At 38.4% G+C, this 22,008-nt stretch overlaps 1 protein-coding gene across 17 annotated transcripts in view; it reads right to left on the reverse strand.

The window, feature by feature from the left end:
• Dap160 (dynamin associated protein 160) overlaps window positions 1-22,008 on the reverse strand; it is a 264,887-nt gene that overhangs the window by 210,592 nt on the left and 32,287 nt on the right. For all 17 annotated transcript variants that reach the window (XR_011224723.1, XM_045747362.2, XM_045747358.2 and 14 more), the window contains 11 exons: window positions 21,815-21,868; window positions 20,787-21,106; window positions 16,629-16,771; window positions 13,175-13,342; window positions 12,677-12,894; window positions 12,088-12,202; window positions 11,315-11,473; window positions 9,392-9,530; window positions 8,662-8,816; window positions 4,715-4,874; window positions 2,410-2,535 (listed from right to left, as the gene is read on the reverse strand). Coding sequence is in view for 16 of the 17 variants with exons in the window: in XM_045747362.2 (XP_045603318.2) it covers window positions 2,410-2,535; window positions 4,715-4,874; window positions 8,662-8,816; window positions 9,392-9,530; window positions 11,315-11,473; window positions 12,088-12,202; window positions 12,677-12,894; window positions 13,175-13,342; window positions 16,629-16,771; window positions 20,787-21,106; window positions 21,815-21,868 (1,757 nt within the window). In the remaining variant the exon portion in view is untranslated. The remainder of the gene's footprint in view (window positions 1-2,409; window positions 2,536-4,714; window positions 4,875-8,661; window positions 8,817-9,391; window positions 9,531-11,314; window positions 11,474-12,087; window positions 12,203-12,676; window positions 12,895-13,174; window positions 13,343-16,628; window positions 16,772-20,786; window positions 21,107-21,814; window positions 21,869-22,008) is intronic.

Consider the following 22,008-nt stretch of genomic DNA (forward strand, 5'->3'; position numbering starts at 1 on the left):
CTCATATATTTAAAAAAAAAAAAAAAAGAGGAGCTAATCCTTTCATTACCACTTCCTGGAGTTAAATGAGTATTACTAGCAACAAAGCTACACAGACATCATGACCCTCAGGTAACTATAGTATGACCCCTTAAAATTTGGACCTCCGTAACAAATTCTTCCAAAAACTTTATTCAAAAAGATAAAGTGGTGAAATACAAACTTTAAATAAAGTAATTTCCAGACGATCATAACCTCTTCTCTTTTTTTATTATTCTTACTATTTAGTAGTCCAGTACAATAATTATAATTCAAAATAATGTATTATTTATTAAATTTACTGTACTTGTACTGTAAAGTGGGGCCCTTGCTCAAATGGTTCACAGCTGAATGGAACACTTGGTGAACCAGGAGTTGGCCAACAGATAAATATTTGGTGGACCAGAATATGGTGTGTGCTTCACCAAGCTTTTTAGGAAAACTGGAGAGTTGCTTAATTAACATTGACCTATATTTTCTTAGTGGCTTTGTAGATAAAAAAAAAAAGTCATTGGATAGCTTGACCTGAGAGAAACAGTTCGGACACTTTGAAAAATCAATAGTCCCATTTTGGAAGAAATCAAGAGGTTGGTTTTTTATTTTTATAGTAGTGGTGTAGTTTCTTTCCTATATCTTTTTCCCGCCTTCATTACCTTATACTTAATTTGATTGAATTCCACTAGCCATTTATCTACTCATTCCTGAAGTACAATATGAGATACTGATTAACACTTTCACATCCACGGCGGGCGGGCTGCCGCGCACCCCAAAGTAGCCCGAGCGATGATTATAACCCTTTCAGCTTTCTTACCTCAATTTTCATGCTACACCTTACAATTTGGTATAAAATTGTTCACAACAGAATGCTCTAAAGGAATATTTACATATAAGAACAAATATAAGAACACCGCTACCAATACCACAAGATAAAACACATAAAGGTAAAGAAGAGTGGCGGCCTCACACCTGATGGTCCAGGTGTTGCAACACTGTCACTAGTAGAACTGCTGCCATCCTCATGTTCATCACCAGCATGTATGATGTCATTTTTGAGAGGATAATCCTTATATTCAAAGTATACTAGTGACCAAATACAAATATTTATTCAGGTAAAGTACATACATACAAGGTGAAATACAAAAGTTGATGGATTTATAGATGACTACTTCTACTACTGCCTGGGTAACAGCTTCTCCCCCGAATCAACCTACCCTAGCTTTGCGCCCTGGTGAGGTCACTCCAGACCGACAACCAGAGCGCAACTTCATAGTCTCCTGAGACTGATGGATGCCTACTACTACGTAGAAAGGGAGAAATGCGAGTTTCTTGGTATCAGCTGTATAGTACTGGTACTTGTATAACACAAAAGCATTATGTACATCCATGTATAATCACAGAGAATGGGAAGAAGTTGCAGTTTAAAACAAACTTCATAATAATCGGACAATGGAATTTCTATACATGTATATTTTAATTTTGGACGGCACTACGGTCCTCGGGAAAACGGAAATTATTTTAGGTCGTCATAACCGTTATCTGTAAGCGATAGTGTTAACAGTCTATCTAGTGCAGGACCTAAACAAAGGGCACCTCCCCATTATGGCTCTAGAGGTGCCAAGTTGGTGCCTTCTGGGGATGTTGGATGATACACCAACATTTATGAAATGCAATTAGAACATTTAGTGCCAACTGGTATACAAAACACTGGCTCCAAAAAAATAAATGATGCATTATATCAATAATGTAACTTCTACTCAGCACAAGGGATGCTCTGGTAATTTAGATATATAAAAGTTTTTAAAAATTGCCTCCTATAAGTTTAAATAGTGCAGTATTAATTGAACCTTTATATCAACATCATGCACATTTTATGTCACATTTTATGTCAAAATGCAAGGGGTATACTCAAGATATCTCAGGCAAATCACTAAGAAAACAATCATGACCAAAACAATGTAACCCATACTGGGGCTAAGTAAATAATAGCAAATATCACAAAATAAATGCAAAGGGTATTTTACAAGATACAGAAAATGGAATACAATATTACTTTCCATAATTATCAAAATGCTCTTACAAGGCGACAATATAAAAGCAAAAAGGTTTGACAAGTGGCACAATATAACTAGAATGTCATCTAAACATCAACTTAACAAATAAAGTAAAATAAATTCCTTAAACTTGATACAATACAAGGGTAAAATACAAATGTTTAAGACTAATATGAGGAACACTTAGGAGAATATAAACTAATGAGTATTTTTTTTCTAGGGTAGAGCAAATATGGTATTTGAGAAATCAAACTGAAAACAAAAAACCCTCCAAAGACATAACAAATGTATTCAAGAAGCTTATCTAAAATGTTAGGCATAAAACTAAGGAAAAACATACCTCCTTTCGTTTTGCAGAATATTCGATGAATATTTTTGCACACCTTTCTGCTGTTTCGTGCATGTCTTCTTTCATTAAAGAAAGATCACTTATATTATTGTTGACATCTTCTTGTTTTGATGATAACTGAAATATATTTCCTATTATTAATATTACTGTACCAAAATTTCATCATACTGTAAGTTTTCATCATCATATTTCCTACATTTATTTCATGAGGATGTACATTTTTAGAATGAACAGAGGACAATAGGAACAGAAAATTAATACATTATGAAAAAAAAAAAAAGCCGACCTTGGTCAAATCCTAACATCTAAAACATAGGCGCTAATTGGGCCAACACTATCTGGGAGCTCTAGGCAGTTGCTGTAATTACCTTTCAACTATTTAATTTATATTATGGATGCCATGTATTGTTACATCCATTACTTTTAGACATACATTTCAATTCTGTTGATTCATCCATTATTTTTTAATTTTAGATATGTATACCCTCGTATACCCTAGGATATAATGTGCAGAAATAATGGGAAATACTAAAAATTACCTCACGAGACATTATTTCATGCTACAACCACCACTAGGTGGTAATACCACTACCACCCCCACTACTGGGTAATTATTGAAGACAAATGGATAGTAGATTTTTTTCTACCACAGATGTGGCCACACATTTATAATGCTAACCAGCATATACACATTTTCTTCTGTCCTCCATGGACAGGGTTAGAGATATGTCTGACATATAGTTCAGTGATTTATTGAACAGTCAAACACAGAAGGTGATTGTAGTGCTTTTAAAATGCTAACTTATGCAGGCAATGAGTCACAATAACATGGCTAAAGTATGTTAACCAGACCACACATTAGAAGGTGAAGGGACGACGACATTTCGGTCCATCCTGGACCATTCTCAAGACGAATATGACTTGAGACACAATCGACTTGAGAATGGTCCAGGACGGACCAAAACGTCGTCGTCCCTTCACCTTCTAGTGTGTGATCTGGTCAACATGCTAACCTACATACATAAATACATATATTTAAAGTCTATCAAACATAAACAGTGTTCAAGGTATGTTGTTTTACACAATGTGTTTAATGTTCATTTACAAAGATGAAATGCAATGCTAACCAGCTTTCACATGCATAAATACAAATATATGCATGCACGCACATACATACATGAAATAGGCCAGGAGTCATTGTATTAGACAACGAACACCTAGAAAAGTAGGGTCCAAGAGCTAGAGCTCGATCCTGCAGGCACAAATAGGTGAGTATATACATACATGTATATGCATGTGCCCCCCCCCCCTTTCTCTCTCTCATGGACGGACGTGGTCGGTCAGTCTTAAGAGAGAGATTGAACGTCTGACTAACTCAGAGAGAGGTGGGCCCTATATGATCCAGATTAGGGAGAGTAGACAGTACTGTACTTTGTTCTCTTGGCAATCTTTTCTAATATGTCTTGGGTAGATATTAGAGCTCGAGGGTTTTAGCAGCCAGGTATTTAGTCAATGCCCCTGGTCCTCATCAGGTCCTTGTTGTCATGGGCCGTGTTTCCCACCCAATGGCCTCTCCATCGAATTATTACCCGCCACCTCTCCTTCCTGGTAAGTCCCTATTTTTTCTCTTTGGTTATTTAGCTACAGGGAGCCACGAAAGAAATCCCTCAGAAACTCAGCTCTGAATGCAACAAACATCTATTTCTGGTAATACCCTGGTGGCTACTTATCTCCCTTTCTTCTTTCCAGGTTCGTCAGTTCATTGTGGTGGTTTTTATCTGCTCCAGAACTAGCTGACTAGTTGGTGGCAGGCTAAGCTCCAGGCTGCCTAATGGTGGCAATCAGTACTAACAGGTTCGACCTAGTTTGGAGCACATTATTGTGTTTCGTTTGAATCGTTTGGGGAGTTGTTACCCAGTTTTTGAGGCTTCAAGTCTTGTAAAGCCAGCAGTTGTTTGTAAAGTTTCTCCGACTTTCTGGATGTGTTTCCAGTGAAAGGGCAGAATGTCATTTGCTTTCTGCACCTCTGTGAGGTGGGGTGGCCAGGTTCTGGCTCTGGTCTCCAGTAGATCAAACAGAACTCCTGCAACTGATGTGACATAATATAGAGCCTTCTCAATGAGAGCCACAGGAAGCCAAAGGGGTTCTACCAGAAAGAGGCACTTCATTACAGTCAACAGTGGATTTTGATATCATATTAATGGCTGAGGTCATAGGTATAAAGTGCTGTATAAACTTTTGTTACTCTTATATAAACGGTTATAGTTACAGAATTATAAATTTCAGCAATCATTACCTCTTTTTGTAATTCTTCAACCTTCTCCTGCAGCTGCTTTATAACCATCTGTTTGCTTGTAAATGAAGCATCAACTGCTGCTTGTTCAGCTCCACTAGCTCCAGCAGCTGCTGTATTCCGTGCCTTCAAGCGAGCCTTTTCCTGATTAAGGGCCAATAACCTACACACAGGATGAAAACACAACAAAAAAATCACTTAACAATCTGGGATTTAAAAGCACATGTAAAAAACATGTGTTTATCATGAAAAGCTGCATACAATAGATAATATAATAATTAATATGATTATTATTATTATTGTTATCATGTTTTCCACTTCCGTAGACAGGGAAGACATTAGTTTAGAGAGAAAGAGGAGTAATATAGGTAAAGAAAGTTACGGATACACTCATCCACTGATGATATTAGCCATACTTTGAGGTTACCTTATTCTGACGTTACCATGGATTCTAAGGATCAATATCCTTGCAGCTTGGTATCAATCTGACCAGGCCACCGGATTGGTGGTCTGGTCAGATACCAGGCTGCAAGGCTCCTAGGCCAAACCAACATACATAATTATCATCCCATTTTAAGGGGTTGGGAGGCAACACTCCAGATAAACCCAGTGTTGAATGTAATGAAACGCCATTTTCTGGATAAACCTTGGAAGCACCCTGGAGCTATCAGACTGATATACGTTATATTAGTCAGGGGCATCAGTCAATTGGAGTTCAGCCTACCAGGGACCACGAGCCAGAACCTGGCCCCCTCAGAGAGGCAAAGGAAGCGATGGCCTTTGAAAACCCCCTTGTACTTGGGGGCATTCCATGTCTGCCATCGACCGAGGTTAGCACCCAGAAAGGTAGGCATAACAAAACAGACCCCACATGGTAAGAAAAAATTTGCAATCAAAGAACGAACAGAGATGCAGAACTCCCACAACCTAAAGAAACAAGCAACCAAGCAAATATCACACACCGCCGCTGCACCGCTTGTCTGCGCAGTCCTCCCCTCCCCGGGATGGGGAGAGGGAGCCCTGGACCCCACCACACCGGCTACTTACACCTCCAGTTAGGAGGCTGAACATCAAAACAAAAGGAAAACTACCGACTGGAGGAAGGGAGGGAGGGTGCCAAAGAGCTTTTCTTGGGGTTCACCCAGAAAATGGAGTTTCATTACATTCAACACTGGTTTTCTATGGAAAGCCCCTCCAGCTCCCTGGAGCTACCTAACCAAAGACAAGTAAAAGAGGGACTTACACGGGAGGCAGCCGCCACTCGCTCCTCAACTCGAAGTTGAGAAAATTGGCTGCAACCTGCAACCCAAATCCACTCACGAACGACTGGGACCAGGAATATTTATCAAATAATGGGTGGCCAGGACCCTGTTCGACCTCCAAAACCCCTGTGCCCAAATGTCAGCCCAAGACATGTTGCTGAACATGGCAGCCAAAGCAGCAAACTTACAAACGTCATGGGCACGAGGACAGACCGTAGGCTGGCTTGACAACCTGGGAGATTCAAGCCCTGGAACTGACAAGGAGGGAAACCGGATCAACCCAAAACGTGTCCCCGGCCACAGAAGCCGAGGCGCACAAAGAACGGCGAAGAGCCGCAACCAGACAGAACACATCATGCACCCCTGGCCTGACCAACCAAGCATCAGTGACCCAAGAGGCTCCTCTGGAAAGCCGCCATCTTGTTCTTCACAAAGAAGAGAAGGAGATGGCTGCAAACAAACAAACCGACCACCAGGACTGAAAGAGCAGAAACCCTTACGCCGGAGGAGAGCGTGAAGCTCCCAACCCGACCCCCCAAGAGGCCAATGCCAACAGAAACAGCGCCTTGGAAAAACAATCTTGAAACGAAGAAGCTACTACAAACAGAGGAGAAGATAGAGAAGAGAGCACCCGGTCCAAGGACCAGGATGGCTCAGGCAGCGCATGAGTAGGCCAGAGGTGAAACAAGGCACGAGAAAGCTTACGAAACAGAGCACAAGTGACATCCACCCCTGAACGCAAGCTGAAGCGGCTCCGCCAGTGTCGCACGATAAGAGGTGACAGTATATGGCATCAAATGACGGTCCTGAAAAAGCTATGAAAGGACAAAACAACCTGATCAGAAATAGAAGACAACCTACGAAGAAAAAGAAAATGGTGACAAGAACGCCAGGAAATTTCATACTGTTGCTGAGATGAAGCTCCCAGGTGGGACACCATCAACAAAGCCACCTGATCACCATACAAGTTGTGATACACCCGCATCAAAAAGACCAGACGAGAAGAGCAGAGTAGACCAAACCAGCCATGTACTGGATCTGCTGAAAAAAGTGGAGCCACAGAAAACATCCTGGGTTTGGACACCGAGCCAGCAGCACCTGAAACCAAGGCTGGGCCAGCCACTAAGGTGCCAGAACCACCTGTCCTCAGACCAAGTCCATTCCATCCAGTGGTCGACCCTAAAGACACTTTCATAAATTTGAACATGCTGTTCATTCAAAACAGGAATTTTCTCAAAACTAAATTATTATTATTTTATACTACCATATTGTGCATATTTAGGCCCTGGTTAGGTTAGGTTAGGTGTTTAGATTCTGTTGGCGATTATTTGTATTTATAGTATGCAGGTGAAGCATTTACAGCGTTGTGGTAAACTGTTTTTCCACGGTCTTTAAACCACAAGCCAGAACCTGGCTTGCTGGTTTAAAGAGAGGTTACGAAAAGAGGTTAGAGGCATTAAATATGCCAAAACTGGAAGACAGAAGAAAAAGAGGTGATATGATCACTACATACAAAATAGTAACAGGAATTGATAAAATCGATAGGGAAGATTTCCCGAGACTTGGAACTTTAAGAACAAGAGGTCATAGATATAAACTTGCTAAACACAGATGCCGAAGAAATATAAGAAAATTCACTTTCGCAAACAGAGTGGTAGACGGTTGGAACAAGTTAGGGGAGAAGGTGGTGGAGGCCAAGACCGTCAGTAGTTTCAAAACGTTATATGACAGAGTGCTGGGAAGACGGGACACCACGAGCGTAGCTCTCATCCTGTAACTACACTTAGGTAATTACCCTTAGGTAATTACACACCTTTAACTCATTATATTGCCATTTTCTTGCCCCCTCACATCCTATTTAAAAAATCCACTTATTTTCTTATCAGTCTGTCTGGTTTCACCAAACCAAACAGTTCCTTTCATTCTTACACCAGTTTGTGCAACACTAAACACTTCCATAGTTTTATTAACCAAACATTTTGTAAACATCACATCAACGAGGTTCATTTGCTTGTTCTATCATTCCAATATCACTATCAACTCTTCCATATACACACACTGAACAACTTGTTTTCATGCAACATTTGAAATTTCTTATTTACCTCCTGGATCCTTGTGAGATATGAGAACTCTTTTGCCACTTGGTCATATTTTACACAGCATTGGCACATGATCATGGAAACCTCCAGCAATTCCTCTTATTGCTTTTGTATCATATGCATACTTTAACATACCTCTCTCTCCAGTAACACATATTCAAGGAAGAATGCACACAATAATTAATATAAACAAAGAAGCTTTCCTATACCAGTATGTAATAGACACCCTTCAAATCAGGAAAGATGAGATGCCAGTAATACTGGACTTGGTATTCATGAAAACTGAATATTTGAATGGATTGGGGTAATTTCTTAATACTGTATCCATCTTTCTTTTCCTATACTACTGCCCTATTTAATCAATGTTGATGCCTACCCACCCTAAGTAGGAAACAGGGCAATAAAAATTATGATGATAATGCATAATATAAAACATCCATCACCACAATCTTCACTTTCCAATTCAATGAAGATTTTCTTTTACCACTGCAAAAATATACTGCAAATATACTGAAAAATTACTGCAATATACTGAAAAATTACTGCAATATACTGAAAAATTACTGCAATATATTGAAAAATTACTTACCTCTGATTCTGGTCTCGTGCTGCTGCTTTGAGATGATTCATGTCCGACATGTAAGTATCACGAGTAGACCGCATTGTATCAATGGTTGCTTTCACTTCTGTCACTCCCTGGCGAGTCTCGCTGATTTTTTGCGTTAGTTCCTTTAATCTATCCTCCTGGAAATAATCGAAGATTTTGGTTTAATACAAATAAATAGTGATGGCAGTAACGTTGTCTAGCTTCCCAAATAAATTTAAACTTGCACATAAACCTAACGCACAACAAATTAAAAGTCCAAAAACCATTACATGACACTGAAAAATGCAAAATAAAATCCAGCCAACTATCTTTTACTATAAAAGTAAACTACTTTTGAAGGATAAAATCTATAATTTAGAAGGTGTAACAAATTCATGGAGACAGATGGAAATGAAGGAAAATTAATTGTTTCAAAGTGTGTTAGGAAAATATTACATTCATAACACCACCACTTGCGCAATTTGAAGCATAAATTTAATGTGTCTAGACATAATATAAAATAAATTGCTCTTACATTTAAGCATAATCCCAACAGGTCAGATGGAGTTTCACCTTGGGTACCAAGAGAATGTACATGTTTAAGCTGTCAAATGAGACAAAATTACTACTAAATAAAATATTTTGGCTTAATATTTTGATTTGATTTGATTTTATATGTCCCCTCAAGAAGATATGGGAAGATCCTTTGAACATTTCACCATTCAAAACTAACCTTTGTTGTAAGTTCTATGGACAAACTCTGATTTTTAGCCTTCAGTGACAAGAGATTTTCTTGTTGACGCTGCCTTACGTTCATTAATTCCTGAAGTCGTTGCTTTTCCCATTCTTGATGCCTCTGAAGTTCAGCATCCCTGGTGGAAATGACCATAACCTTACAGTATCAGTAAATTTTGAGAAAAGCAATTAATTAAAATTATAAACAGAAGACAAATATCACCTAGGAAGAAACTTACACTTCGTTAACAAGTGCAGGATCTGTTGGGATTACCTATTAAAAGTACAATATCAGAAATTTGGCATAATGTGATATGAAATGTACCTTTCCGAGCTGTCCCTTGGATGATCCCGCTCCCTCCCTTTTGATCCCATTACCTGAAACATGAGGCTTAAGCAACAAGTGAGGTTGCCAACTCCACTCACCCTGTTGTGCTGCCAACTGCTGCCAGTTTGACAATATTTGTTGTCAATATTTGCTTGAAAAAGGTTTGTGGAGAATATTTGTCATTGTATATAACAGTTAGTATCTGGACAGTGGCTCGAGTTAAGATCCACCAATTATTCGTTAGTTATTTGTTATAGTGAATAAACAAGTCATTAGAATTTCATGAGCAAATTGTGTCCCTTCGTGAACCCACATATACTGCTAGCTCAAGGGAGCAGCTGAGGTACAGGGTCAGAAAGATGCACATCATTTAATAATAATAATAATAATAATAATAATAATAATAATAATAATAATAACTTAATAAATTATTAAATAATAATAACTAACTAATAACTAACATACAAAAGAATAATATACATTGCCCTAATAATTGTTACAATGTGCAGTATATTTAATAAGGCCACTAATATGCCAAGTGTTTTGGGCATATCTTAAAAGAATTCAGTAAGGCTGTATAAAGGCTTGATGCAGTAGACACTTCATCAAACAAAAATAAGTAGACACTTAATATTAAACGAGTAAGAAAACACAGTTAAACAAAATTGCAAATGATATACAGCTTTTAATGAGGGCCTAATGTAAACAAGAATGAAACAAAATGAACATTTGTTATGAGGTAACATTAAATGAGAAATGGAAACTTTCATGAATTGTTGGAAGATATGAAAACAATTGACAATTATACAAAACATTTATAAGTAGCCATTGTCTTAATAATACTGTAGTTACTACTTTTAAAATTGTAGACGAGAATTTGAAAAAATTATATACTATTTTTTATGAAATTTAACAATAGCAGTATTTAATAACAGTACATTCTCTCAATGCCCTGCTTTATATAGATTAAATTACATTAGTGCAAAGGCAAAAATTGCCAAGTGCAAAATATGTGTGAACCTTGAATTTTAAGAGACTGAACAGTTCATCATTAGGCACCAAGGTACGAATGTATAGTATGTAACAAGTTTGATGAAGGTTCACCAATTAATTGTCACAACATCCAGTAGAAACAAATATCCCGCAATGTAGGTAATAATTCACGTCGTTCTTTCGAGTTACCACAACGGACAAAAAAAGCGTACCAAAACACTCAAGCCTACCCTAACTTAACCAAGCAACTCATGCATAGGAAACATAAATGTTTGTGAGCTGCTATGAATTACAGTACAGCACAACATATTTTGTCCACTGGGAATTTTGACGTCAAAATGTGATTTATCATTCAAGAGAACAGCCGATTCTTTTCAACTTTAAGACTGTTCAAAACAGTTATTTTGACCAGTCTTTAAAATGGGCACAAGAGGGCTATAGTGCCCATTTTCAATATGGTCATATTTATGTATTTCAAATTTAAATTAAAAAGACTTGCTACAGAATATTATGCTTAAAACTATCTAATTATTCTGTGCTTCTGATTTTTGTTAAACTTAGTACTGCATAAAACATTTAGAGCATACAATATATACGAACTTGCGTGCTTGTTCCCTTAGCTCTTCCTGCCGTTTTCTATCTTGTTCTCGTTGTGCTTCCATCTCTCGTTGCCGTTGCATTTCACGTTCTAGCTCCTCTTGTCTTCGACGCTCAGCTTCTTGACGGGCCTTTTCCCTTTTAGCCTCCTCTTCACGTTCTCTGTTAGTAATGTATAGTACAGTAGTTTCATAATCACCAACAAGAGGAATATTACATTGAACTACAGGTATGATTGATTTAGAAGTGCAGACAAGAATACATTTCAATTTAAAGTCCAGATGAGGCAATTATTACCAAACACAGATGGCATCCTTTTTATCAAATAAACTAACATACTTTGCAAAAACCAAGTCACTGAATTCTCACATTTTAATCTTTTGCTGATGTTTTACATAAACATGTGTACAACAGTGTTTCAATAAATTTATATAAACAGCCATTTTCCACCCGAGGTAAATCTTTCTTGGAGTCATTATATGGTTGTTCAATTACTGTATTTCCAGTTTACTGCTAAAATAATAACAAAGACAGGTACTTAGCTTTTGACTTGTGATATACAAGACAAAAGTGTTAGTGATTAATCATTAAAACTATACAACAATGTATGTGAAACTATATTGCAGAGCAAATCAGTTTCAGAAATTCTTGCCAAAATATCGCAGAATAACATATCGCAAAAATATGCATTTATAGTGTCAACATATGGCTTCCTTAAATATAGACTAATTGTTTTTAACTTCATTTAACCAAGTTAAAATAGTTATAAAACACACCGGCGAAGTCTCTCCTCAGTTTCCCGTCTTTGAGCATCCAGAAGAGCCTTGCGTCTTCTTTCTAACTCAGCTTGTCCCTTCTCAAAATTCTCCCGTCTTTTGTCTTCAAATGTGTCTGAAACAGAAGGTTTGGTGATATTTATAAAATTTTGTTTTAGTTGTGAATGCTAACCATCATCAGATATAATAAAAAACTAAGTAATAAAATGTCCTTTTTCGATATCAATTTCAAGTTTATTGAGATAATAAAATACCTCCCAAAAGGATAAAGTAGCTAAGAATATTTCTACCCTCCTTTTCTGGTATGCCCTCGAGAGTTCCCCCGGGTATTTAAGCACTAGTTCTGCCAAGTCTAAATATCACACCAAGGCTCCAAATCTACAAGTCTACTGTAATAAGCTTATTTCCACAAGTTTTCAAAAATAAGAAACAATCAGAAATAAATTGTGTACTTTATAGTACATACTTTATCATTATGAAGTAGTGTATAGTTAATTTTCCAGCTACAGAATCATGTACACGAAAAAATTGCTTAAAAAGAGGCCAATTATAATACATTATTCAGTACTGTAGCTAATGAAGGACTTACTATCATTAACTGCTCCTAAGACATCAGTAACAGGCGTGCCTGCTGAGCTGGTTGAGTGAATACTGGAGGTTCTTTGACGGCGATTGGTGGGGGGGATCAACTCTGCTGGCAGCTGTGTTGGTAGTTTGCTTCCAGCTTTAGCAGACTCACATAAGTACATAGCTAGTACAAATTCTTCACATGACAGACGTCCATCATTGTCAACATCAGACAGTGCCCTACACAACATCAAAACTTGTGTTTATTAAAAGTAATACAATGGTTTAAATATATTGGTATACTCAAACAAAGTGTGCATGCACTTGTGTAATTACCTAAGTGTAGTTACAGAATGAAAGCTATGGTCATGGTAACATTTGACATGCATTACTATACATGCATACATACGTACGTACGTACATACTGTACATCTATATATATTATGCCAATCCAAGGTATGTGAAAAAACTATTTTTCATATAAAAAAGAACACTTGTTCTACACCCTGTAAATACTCACCAGATCTGTGCTAATGTTTGTTGAGGCAGATGAGATTGAATCAGAATGTTTCTTGCCTGTACCCCAGACAGAAATCCTGTCTTTGCTCTGTCTGACATGTTGAACACCTGTGTATACTTCAACTTACTTGCTTGTGGTACAGCCCATTCACCGGGTGTTTGAGAGCCACTGTAGGACAAAAATACTGCATCATTTACACTTGAATCATGAGCTATATTGTAGATAATGTATATTTAAACAATACAGATTGGATCTGCAAGCATTGATGTTAAATTGTACAAATGTATAACAGCCTAATTCACATTACAACAAAAAATATTACCAATACCCAACTTCCAACATTTCATTGGATGGGTTAAATAATATTCAAAATGATAACTACAGGGGTATTAACCAAAAACTAGCAGTCCATAATTATGCTACACTCAAATCAATCAACACCGTGAGACATATCACTTATTTATAAAGGAATCGTGCCAGTACAGTGACACCTTGCTCAAAATGGAAAGCAGACTTGTTCCAATTTACCAAGAATTCCTGTTCTGAGTGTTTTGCTATTTTATATGATTTATGATTTTCTATTTTTTACTTTTTCCTGGCCACAAATGAAAAAACATGTTTGTGAAAATATATAAACAACAAAATTTACATATGAACAATGAATTTTAAATACACTTGAAGGTACAAGAGACAAAAAATTGTAAGGAAATTTACAAAAACTTTTTCCACTTATACTGTACTGCATTGGAAGAGCCGACTATACTGTACTGCATTGGAAGAGCCGACTATACTGTACTGCATTGGAAGAGCCGACTATACTGTACTGCATTGGAAGAGCCGACTATACTGTACTGCATTGGAAGAGCCGACTATACTGTACTGCATTGGAAGAGCCGACTATACTGTACTGCATTGGAAGAGCCGACTATACTGTACTGCATTGGAAGAGCCGACTATACTGTACTGCATTGGAAGAGCCGACTATACTGTACTGCATTGGAAGAGCCGACTATACTGTACTGCATTGGAAGAGCCGACTATACTGTACTGCATTGGAAGAGCCGACTATACTGTACTGCATTGGAAGAGCCGACTATACTGTACTGCATTGGAAGAGCCGACTATACTGTACTGCATTGGAAGAGCCGACTATACTGTACTGCATTGGAAGAGCCGACTATACTGTACTGCATTGGAAGAGCCGACTATACTGTACTGCATTGGAAGAGCCGACTATACTGTACTGCATTGGAAGAGCCGACTATACTGTACTGCATTGGAAGAGCCGACTATACTGTACTGCATTGGAAGAGCCGACTAATCCTGGTTAATCTGTGAACTCGATAGAAAACTGAACAAAAACTGCTACAGCATAAACCATTTATAACCAGCCCCATCTATCTCTTTATGCTTTAATTTCTTGAGCAATATTTACTTTGAACCACTGCAACCCATTTGTACTCTCAGCCTGCACTCTCCAAACTTGCTCACTTTTATTTATTTAACCTTTTCTTCTATATACCTTATACCTTCTCTTTCCCTACCTGGTTTAGAATAATTAATCATATGTTGATTCACAGGGTAATGCAGTTATCATACGTTGATTTCAACTACGTCTTTGGTGAGTGGGTTTGTACTCAGATGATGCTGATATGGATATAATAACTCTATATGGATGTCATGGAGTTTACCTTGACATGTGAACAAATCATGCTATTATTTCATGATTACCTTGCTATGTAAATGCAGTTATCGTCCCAAATGTTACTATACTAATGTGGTAATCGTCATTGTATAAAATTTCATTATATAATACATAGTGTTCTCACTACTCTATATGATTGTAATGAAGTATACTAGGACCAGGTAACCAAATATAATTTGAACAAAATACAGTAGAAAAGGAATTACAGAAGACCTATTGGCCCATACGAGGCAGCAGCTATTTATATAAATATAAATTGGAATTTCCACATATGGTCCAACAGGCCTATATGAGGCAGTTCCCATTTATACGAACGATATATATATGAGCTCCCTCATATGGTCCAATAGGACTGTAGTGTATAAGGCAACTATTTATATCAATATAAAAAGGAGCTGCCTCATAGTCCCATATGAGGAAGCTCCTATATGTATTTACATCAATATAAATAGGAACAGCCTCATATATTTATAATATTAGTAATAGTTTTGTGTTGGATACAAGCAGCCAGTGTATATACATGTATACAAGTGAGACTTATATCGAAGTCCCCCTTCGATATGAGAACCACACAACAAGCTGACCACCACCTGGGTACCTACTTACTGCTAGGTGTACAGATGTATTAGATGATAGGAAACACATCCAATCATTTCTGTCCCACCTGGCATTCAAACCCGAAATTCCCAATTGTCAGTCGAGAAGGAACCCCACTGTACTATCGGGACCCTTTATATTTTTATTGCTCCTATTATATATATACGATTGATCATCTAAACATCCAGGGGTCAATAATGAGAACATGTGGCTTGGAGCAGTGTGTTTCATTGACAGAGCTCTCACAGATGAGGCAGGCGCCATGCACTGCCAAACTCTAAATTTGTGTATTTAATAATATAAGGTTATAATGAAGTACACCATATGTTAAAAAGTACTGAAGCATACACTAGTACTAGTTTTTCTGAATTAAGTGCACATAAATCAAGTTATTCAACACACTTACTATAGTAAATAATTGAAAACAAGATATAAGTGAGCACAGAAAGAATGAAGGTGAACACTGGAGTGATGTTTCTCATACAACATTGTCAGCAAAGTTGGCATCAGGTGTTGACTGATGCTGGCCTTGATCGCCAACACACAATCTTTCACAGCTTGTTCAACCCATAAAATGGCATATATTTATATTTAAATTTTTTTTACATTTTCCATATAATTTAATCAAGCAATGTGTATGTGCAGTGATATCATGATCTTGGTGATGGTGAATAATTAATGTGATGATCCTTTGCAGGAGGTCACCAATGAGTGATGGTAATATTCTATGTAATGAACTTTTATGTGCTTTTAGATTCTGTGTAAGCTCCATAGAAAATTTTGGCAGCTTATATTCATGCAGATACTGCACAGCTATTATTTGTTTAGTTGTTAACTTTGGATTTTCTAGAAATGTTGTGCCAACTTTTGACCCAAGAAATGTTCTTACTCTTGCATACTGTATACATACCAATGTAACATGTGAAAAAATATATTTTATTTTTTTATCTTTTTTCTAGTAACATTGGTAATGAATAAATTCAACTGATGATTGATACTTTTTCTCATGTACTTTAATGGAGAGTGTACCAGATTTGTTTAAGTATACTGCACTTTAATGGAAAGTGTACCAGATTTGAATTCCCAGCCATTTCAGTACGACAACAAATTTAAAAGGTCATAACACAACTACTAAACACAGGTGTCAAATACCCTGACTCTTGGCTGCCCGTACGTTGCACTGCTGCACCAGTTGGTGCTGATGAACCTGGTGGTACTGCTGCTGCAACTGCAGTACTTGCTACTGGCATCTGGCCCACTCCAACACTGCTCATGGGAGGCACTATGCCTCCTACCTAAAGAGTGGAGCAAGTAAAAAAAAAGAGAGATCATTCATATAATCATTTGTAACTAAAATGGAAAGACCCTCTTAATTATAGACCTGAATCTTTGACAATCATTGTGGTCACAACATTAGAAAAAGTCATAAAAATAAAATGAGCAGAACACCGTAAGAAAATTTAAACAACAACAGACATTATGGTTTTTAAATAGGAAGATCCTGTATAACAAATCTGCTTAGTTTCCATGATAGAACCACAGAAATATTACAGGAACGAAAAGGTTGGATTGACTGCATCTATCTGGACCTAAAACAGGTTTTCAACAGTCCCCTACATAAGAGGTTGTTCTGAAAATTACAACATATTGGAGGGGTGACAGGAACACTTCTGTGATGCATGAAAGATGTTCTGGTAGAGACACGAGAGACATAATCAGAGGCAATATATCAGACTTGAGAAGTGTTACTAGTGGAATACCACAGGGTTCAGTTCTAACACCAGTAATGTTCACTGTCTACATAAACCATCTACGAGAAAGGAGTACAGGATCATATGATTATGTTTGCTGAAGATGCCAAGCTTCTAGGGAAGATAAGAAACAGATAAGAAGATAAGAAGACCTAGACAAAATAAGTGTATGGAGTAACAATTGGCAAATGGAATTTAATGTGAATAAATATGTTATGTAATGTGGAATAGAAGATAATAGGCCATAAACAACCAACAAATTATGTGAAAAACCTTTCAAGAATTCTGATAAGAGAGATCTAGGGGTGCTTCTGGGTAGAAAACTGTCACCAAAGGACTCCATAAAGCACACTGCGCGAGAAGCATATGCAACACTGTAAGGAAGGGACCTTTGTAGTGAATGTTTTGTGGTATGTAAAATAATGATTGGGTTGGTAGGGGTTACAGTTCAAAGCTCCCACCAGATCAGCAGCTTTTCTGAACATGTGAAGTGGTATAATTACATTGGGAGAACGTTACTCTTTAAAAAGATATAAACAAGTACTTAATATTGATAAAAGATACCATTCCAAGTACATTCTGTTACTGGAAAACATGTTGAAAATGTATGTGTTAAACGTGGAAAACCGGTAAACAAAATAAAAAATGAAAAGAAATAAGATTTGAAACCAGAAAACATTAGAATGCTTGAGGAAGGGAAAGTAAACACAAGCAGATATTTGTTCACTTCTCTCGAGGTGGTGGAACAGGCCAAGGTGGTCAACCTACATGATAGCTCTAATCGGATGGTCATCCCCATGTGGTAACTATAATGCAAAGACTAACTTGAGGTATTTGTGGTGCTATCATATAGACTAGTTAGGTAGAGAATTGATTATTCAGCCCATCATCCTGTTTTGGTAGTACTGTACAGAGGAATCTCGGGTGACGAGTGGTGCCATCTACGAGCATTTCAGGTAACGAGCGAGCGCCTCGCAGAAAATTTGTCTCGATCGACGCACTTAATCTTTGTTACCAAATAAACCATGTGGTGCTTCCTAGCATTCCCGCTGGTTCTCGCAAATTCTCCTACGCCTCCGACAAAGCAAATCAATTTTTTTTAAAGATGCTAATGATGATGGGATGTGATGTAATGGGGTGACTGCTGTTATGTTGCAAAAATTGATTTTTTTTGTTAGAAAAAATTGAAAAATTTTACAAATTTTAAAAAAGAAAAATGTCAAAAAGGTTTGTTCAGTATATGTTAGGTAGGCTACTTCATTTTCTATAAAAAAAATGAAGAAATAAAAAAAATTAAAAAATTAGAAAAAACCAGCGTTGAATGTAATGAAACGCCATGTTCTGGGTGAGCCCCGGAGCCGCCCTGGAGCTTATCGGGCTAATGTATGTTATATTAGACAGGGACATTAGCTAAGGAGTTCAGACCTACCAGGGACCAGTGCCAGAACATGGCCCCTTCAGAGAGGTTTCAGGGAACAATGGCCCTGGAAAACCCCCTTGTGGTTGGGGTTTTCCTCATTTGCCATCGACTGGGGTTAGGCACTCAGAAAGGTAGGCATAACAAAACAAACCCCACATGGTAAAACACTAAAACAGAAAACAGAACAGAGAGGTAGAAACTCCCTACAACCCCAAGGAAAAAGCAAACATCACACTTTACTGCCGCGCCGATCATCCGTGCAGCCCTTCCCGGTGAGGTCCTCGAGTCTTCGCATATGGTCTTTTTGACTTGGGGCTTATCATCACCTCTATGGTGATCAGGTGGCTTCTTTGTTGGTGTCCCACCTGTGGGCTTCGTGTCAGCTGCAGTATGAGGTCTCCTGGTGGTCCTTCTGGTTCTTTTTATGCCTTCGTCGTTGTGCTTCACTTTTTGTTTGGGTGGTGTTGTCCTTTCTCTCTTGGTTGTTCCAGGACCGTCACCTTATGCCTAACACTGTCGCCTCATATTATGCAGCGCTGGCGGAGTCGCTACAGCTTGCTTTCGGAATTGATGTTACTTCTGCGCCATTTCGCAAGCTGTTTTATGCATTGTTTCACCTCCGGCCTGCTCATGTGGTGCCTGAGCCGTCCTGGTCTTTGGACAGAGTACTCTCTTTTCTTTCTTCTCCTCGGTTTGTTGTGGCCCCTTCGGTTCAGGATTGTTTCTCCAAGGCTCTTTTTGTGTTGGCATTGGCCTCTGGGGTTCGGGTTGGGGAGCATGACACCTGGCAGACCCCCACCAGGCAAAACAAAACAAATATAAAAGAAACACCACACAAAAGCACGTCTCCAGATGAAAAGAACCAGTCGCTATGCGTATATCAGACAGCTGCACAGTACCCCAGCCAGCAATGAAACTGCCTCCTGCCCTCGAGAAAACAGGAGTAAGAACCACCCCAGCTGAACCCGCAAGGGCGGGCAATCACCGAGCAGCAACAGAACCACACGGAGGTAGACGCTGCTGAACGGCTCATGGAAGATAACCCTGAAGCCGCAAAGGCAGTACTTATGGGGCACCTAGGGAAGGTATCCCTAGGTGCATGCAGCCCCAGAAACTCTTATGTCACTCCTGGGTCACACACCACCAATACAGAGCAACAACACTGCACTGCAGCACTGCGCAAAGAGTGGAGCCAGAGCGATCGACTGTTCATCACAACAGCCTTTGAACTGGGGAGAGTTGCCGGCGTGGAGGTCTGGGGCCAACCACTCCCCCCCCTGTCCCCGTCCCGTGAAAGGGGGGGGGGGGGGTTGTGCAGACAGATGCGCGGTGGTTGTGATGACGTCATGTTTGTTTCCCGGTTTTTGATTGGGAGTTCTGTTTGCATTTCGACTTTCGGTTTGCAATTTTTGGCCAGTAGTAGTTTGTTTTGAAATTCCTACCTTTCTGGGTGCCTGACCTGGTAGATGGCAGACAAAGACTGCTTCCAATTACACAGGGGTGTCTTTAGGCCACTGTTCCTCGTGCCTCTCTTGAGGGGGCCAGGTTCTGGCTCTGGTCCCCGGTAGGCTTAGAACTCATTTGATTGACTGTTGCCACAGTCTAATATATGCACATCAGCCCGGTATAGCTCCAGGGAGCCGAAAGGGCTCTCCACAGAAAAAGCTGCTAAAAAAGCATAAAAAAAGTTCAACATGGTGCAGTGTTCCAAGGAGTTTTCTTGGGAGTACCCAGAGCATAGGTTGGAATCCTCATGGTTCTTACTGATTTTCTCATAGATCAAAGTATTATCTGCAAATATGATGATGTGGTTTGAAATATTCTCATCTATGTCACTGATGTACAACATGACAAAAAGGGTTGCCCCAAGATGGAACCTTGTAATACACCACTCACCCCATTTCTCCAGTCAGATTTAATTACATTTAGGACAATCCTTTGCTTTCTTTGTTTTAACTACTTTTTATCCAATCTAGCACTATCATTTATTCTTTGTGCTTGCAATTTAACTCTCCATTCCATTCCAAATCATATTGATTATTTTCATTCACATCATTACACAATGCATGTTCAAACATAACAGCCACTTTCGCCTAAAGAAATATTAACAGTGTTAACTCAATCTCTACTCATGCTAACCTGTGATGGCTGAGGAACACTAGGCATACCAGCCTGTGGTAATGAAGAAATGGGTTGTTGTACCATGGGTGCTGGAACAATGGGTGCTGCTGCTACTGAAGCTGGAGCCATAGATATTAGAGGTGCAGGTGCAGGAGCCACTGATGTCGTAACCATAGACATTGGAGCCAGAGGTACCATTGGTTGTGTTGGAATCATTGGTTGTGCTGGAACCATTGGCTGAGCTGGAACCATTGGTTGAGCTGGAACCATTGGTTGAGTTGGAACCAATGGTTGAGCTGGAACCATCTGCTGAGTCAACCCTGGTAAGGGCACACCACCTGTATAAACAAATATTTATGACTTTGGTGAATAAAGTATTATATTCAAAGGGAAGAGAGTTGGCTCAGTTCTAAACAAAAGAATTTTATGCTTTTCCTTTTTTGCAAACCAATACATGTGAATGTTGCATGGGTATGCTGGGTAACCCTTCATGCAGACTAACTTAAGCATACAGTACATCAGTTAAAATAAAACACATCAAAGCTTTTTCTGTAGTTCCTAAATGATTAGATTAATATGAAAGTTTTAAAGTCTCTAAGTAATCAGTGCACAGAACATTTATTTGTGGCATTTCTTTAGTACTGTATGTTCAATTATATTAATATTTTCTGTGGCCTCCCACAAATTAAACTCTGTTCAATGGAAGTCAGCATGCAATGGAAAAATTACCATCAGATTTAATAACACCTGTAATGGGCCACAATGGGCAGTCCTGAAGCCAACATTTGAACATGACAACATTACATGTAGCTAATTTCAAGAAAATTAAATAAATAATACACAAAATTTTCAGTAACTAAGAGTTGCTAAATTTATAATCAATGCTAAGCTGCAGAAACAAAGTTTGCAATCAAAGACCCATGGTTATTCCTATTTCCTTACAAAAGCATCTAGATAAAAAGACAACTACACTCAGTGTGTTATTTAAGATTGTATTCATTACTGGTTTAAACTGAACAACAATTTTCAAAGCTCATGTTACTTACCTGCCATCATGGGTTGCATAGGCCTCACCGAGGCACCTCCGGCCATCATGCTCCCTGAAATATGTACAACCTAATAAAAACTAAGTAATATTAACCACAATACTATATATCAGTTACATATCCTTTATTTATGTAAATGGTGTATCTAAAACTTTCAGGCATGGCAATCATAGTTGAAAATTATTAATGACAAA

The sequence above is a fragment of the Procambarus clarkii genome, chromosome 7 (assembly GCF_040958095.1).
Source record: "Procambarus clarkii isolate CNS0578487 chromosome 7, FALCON_Pclarkii_2.0, whole genome shotgun sequence".
NCBI lineage: Eukaryota > Metazoa > Arthropoda > Malacostraca > Decapoda > Cambaridae > Procambarus > Procambarus clarkii.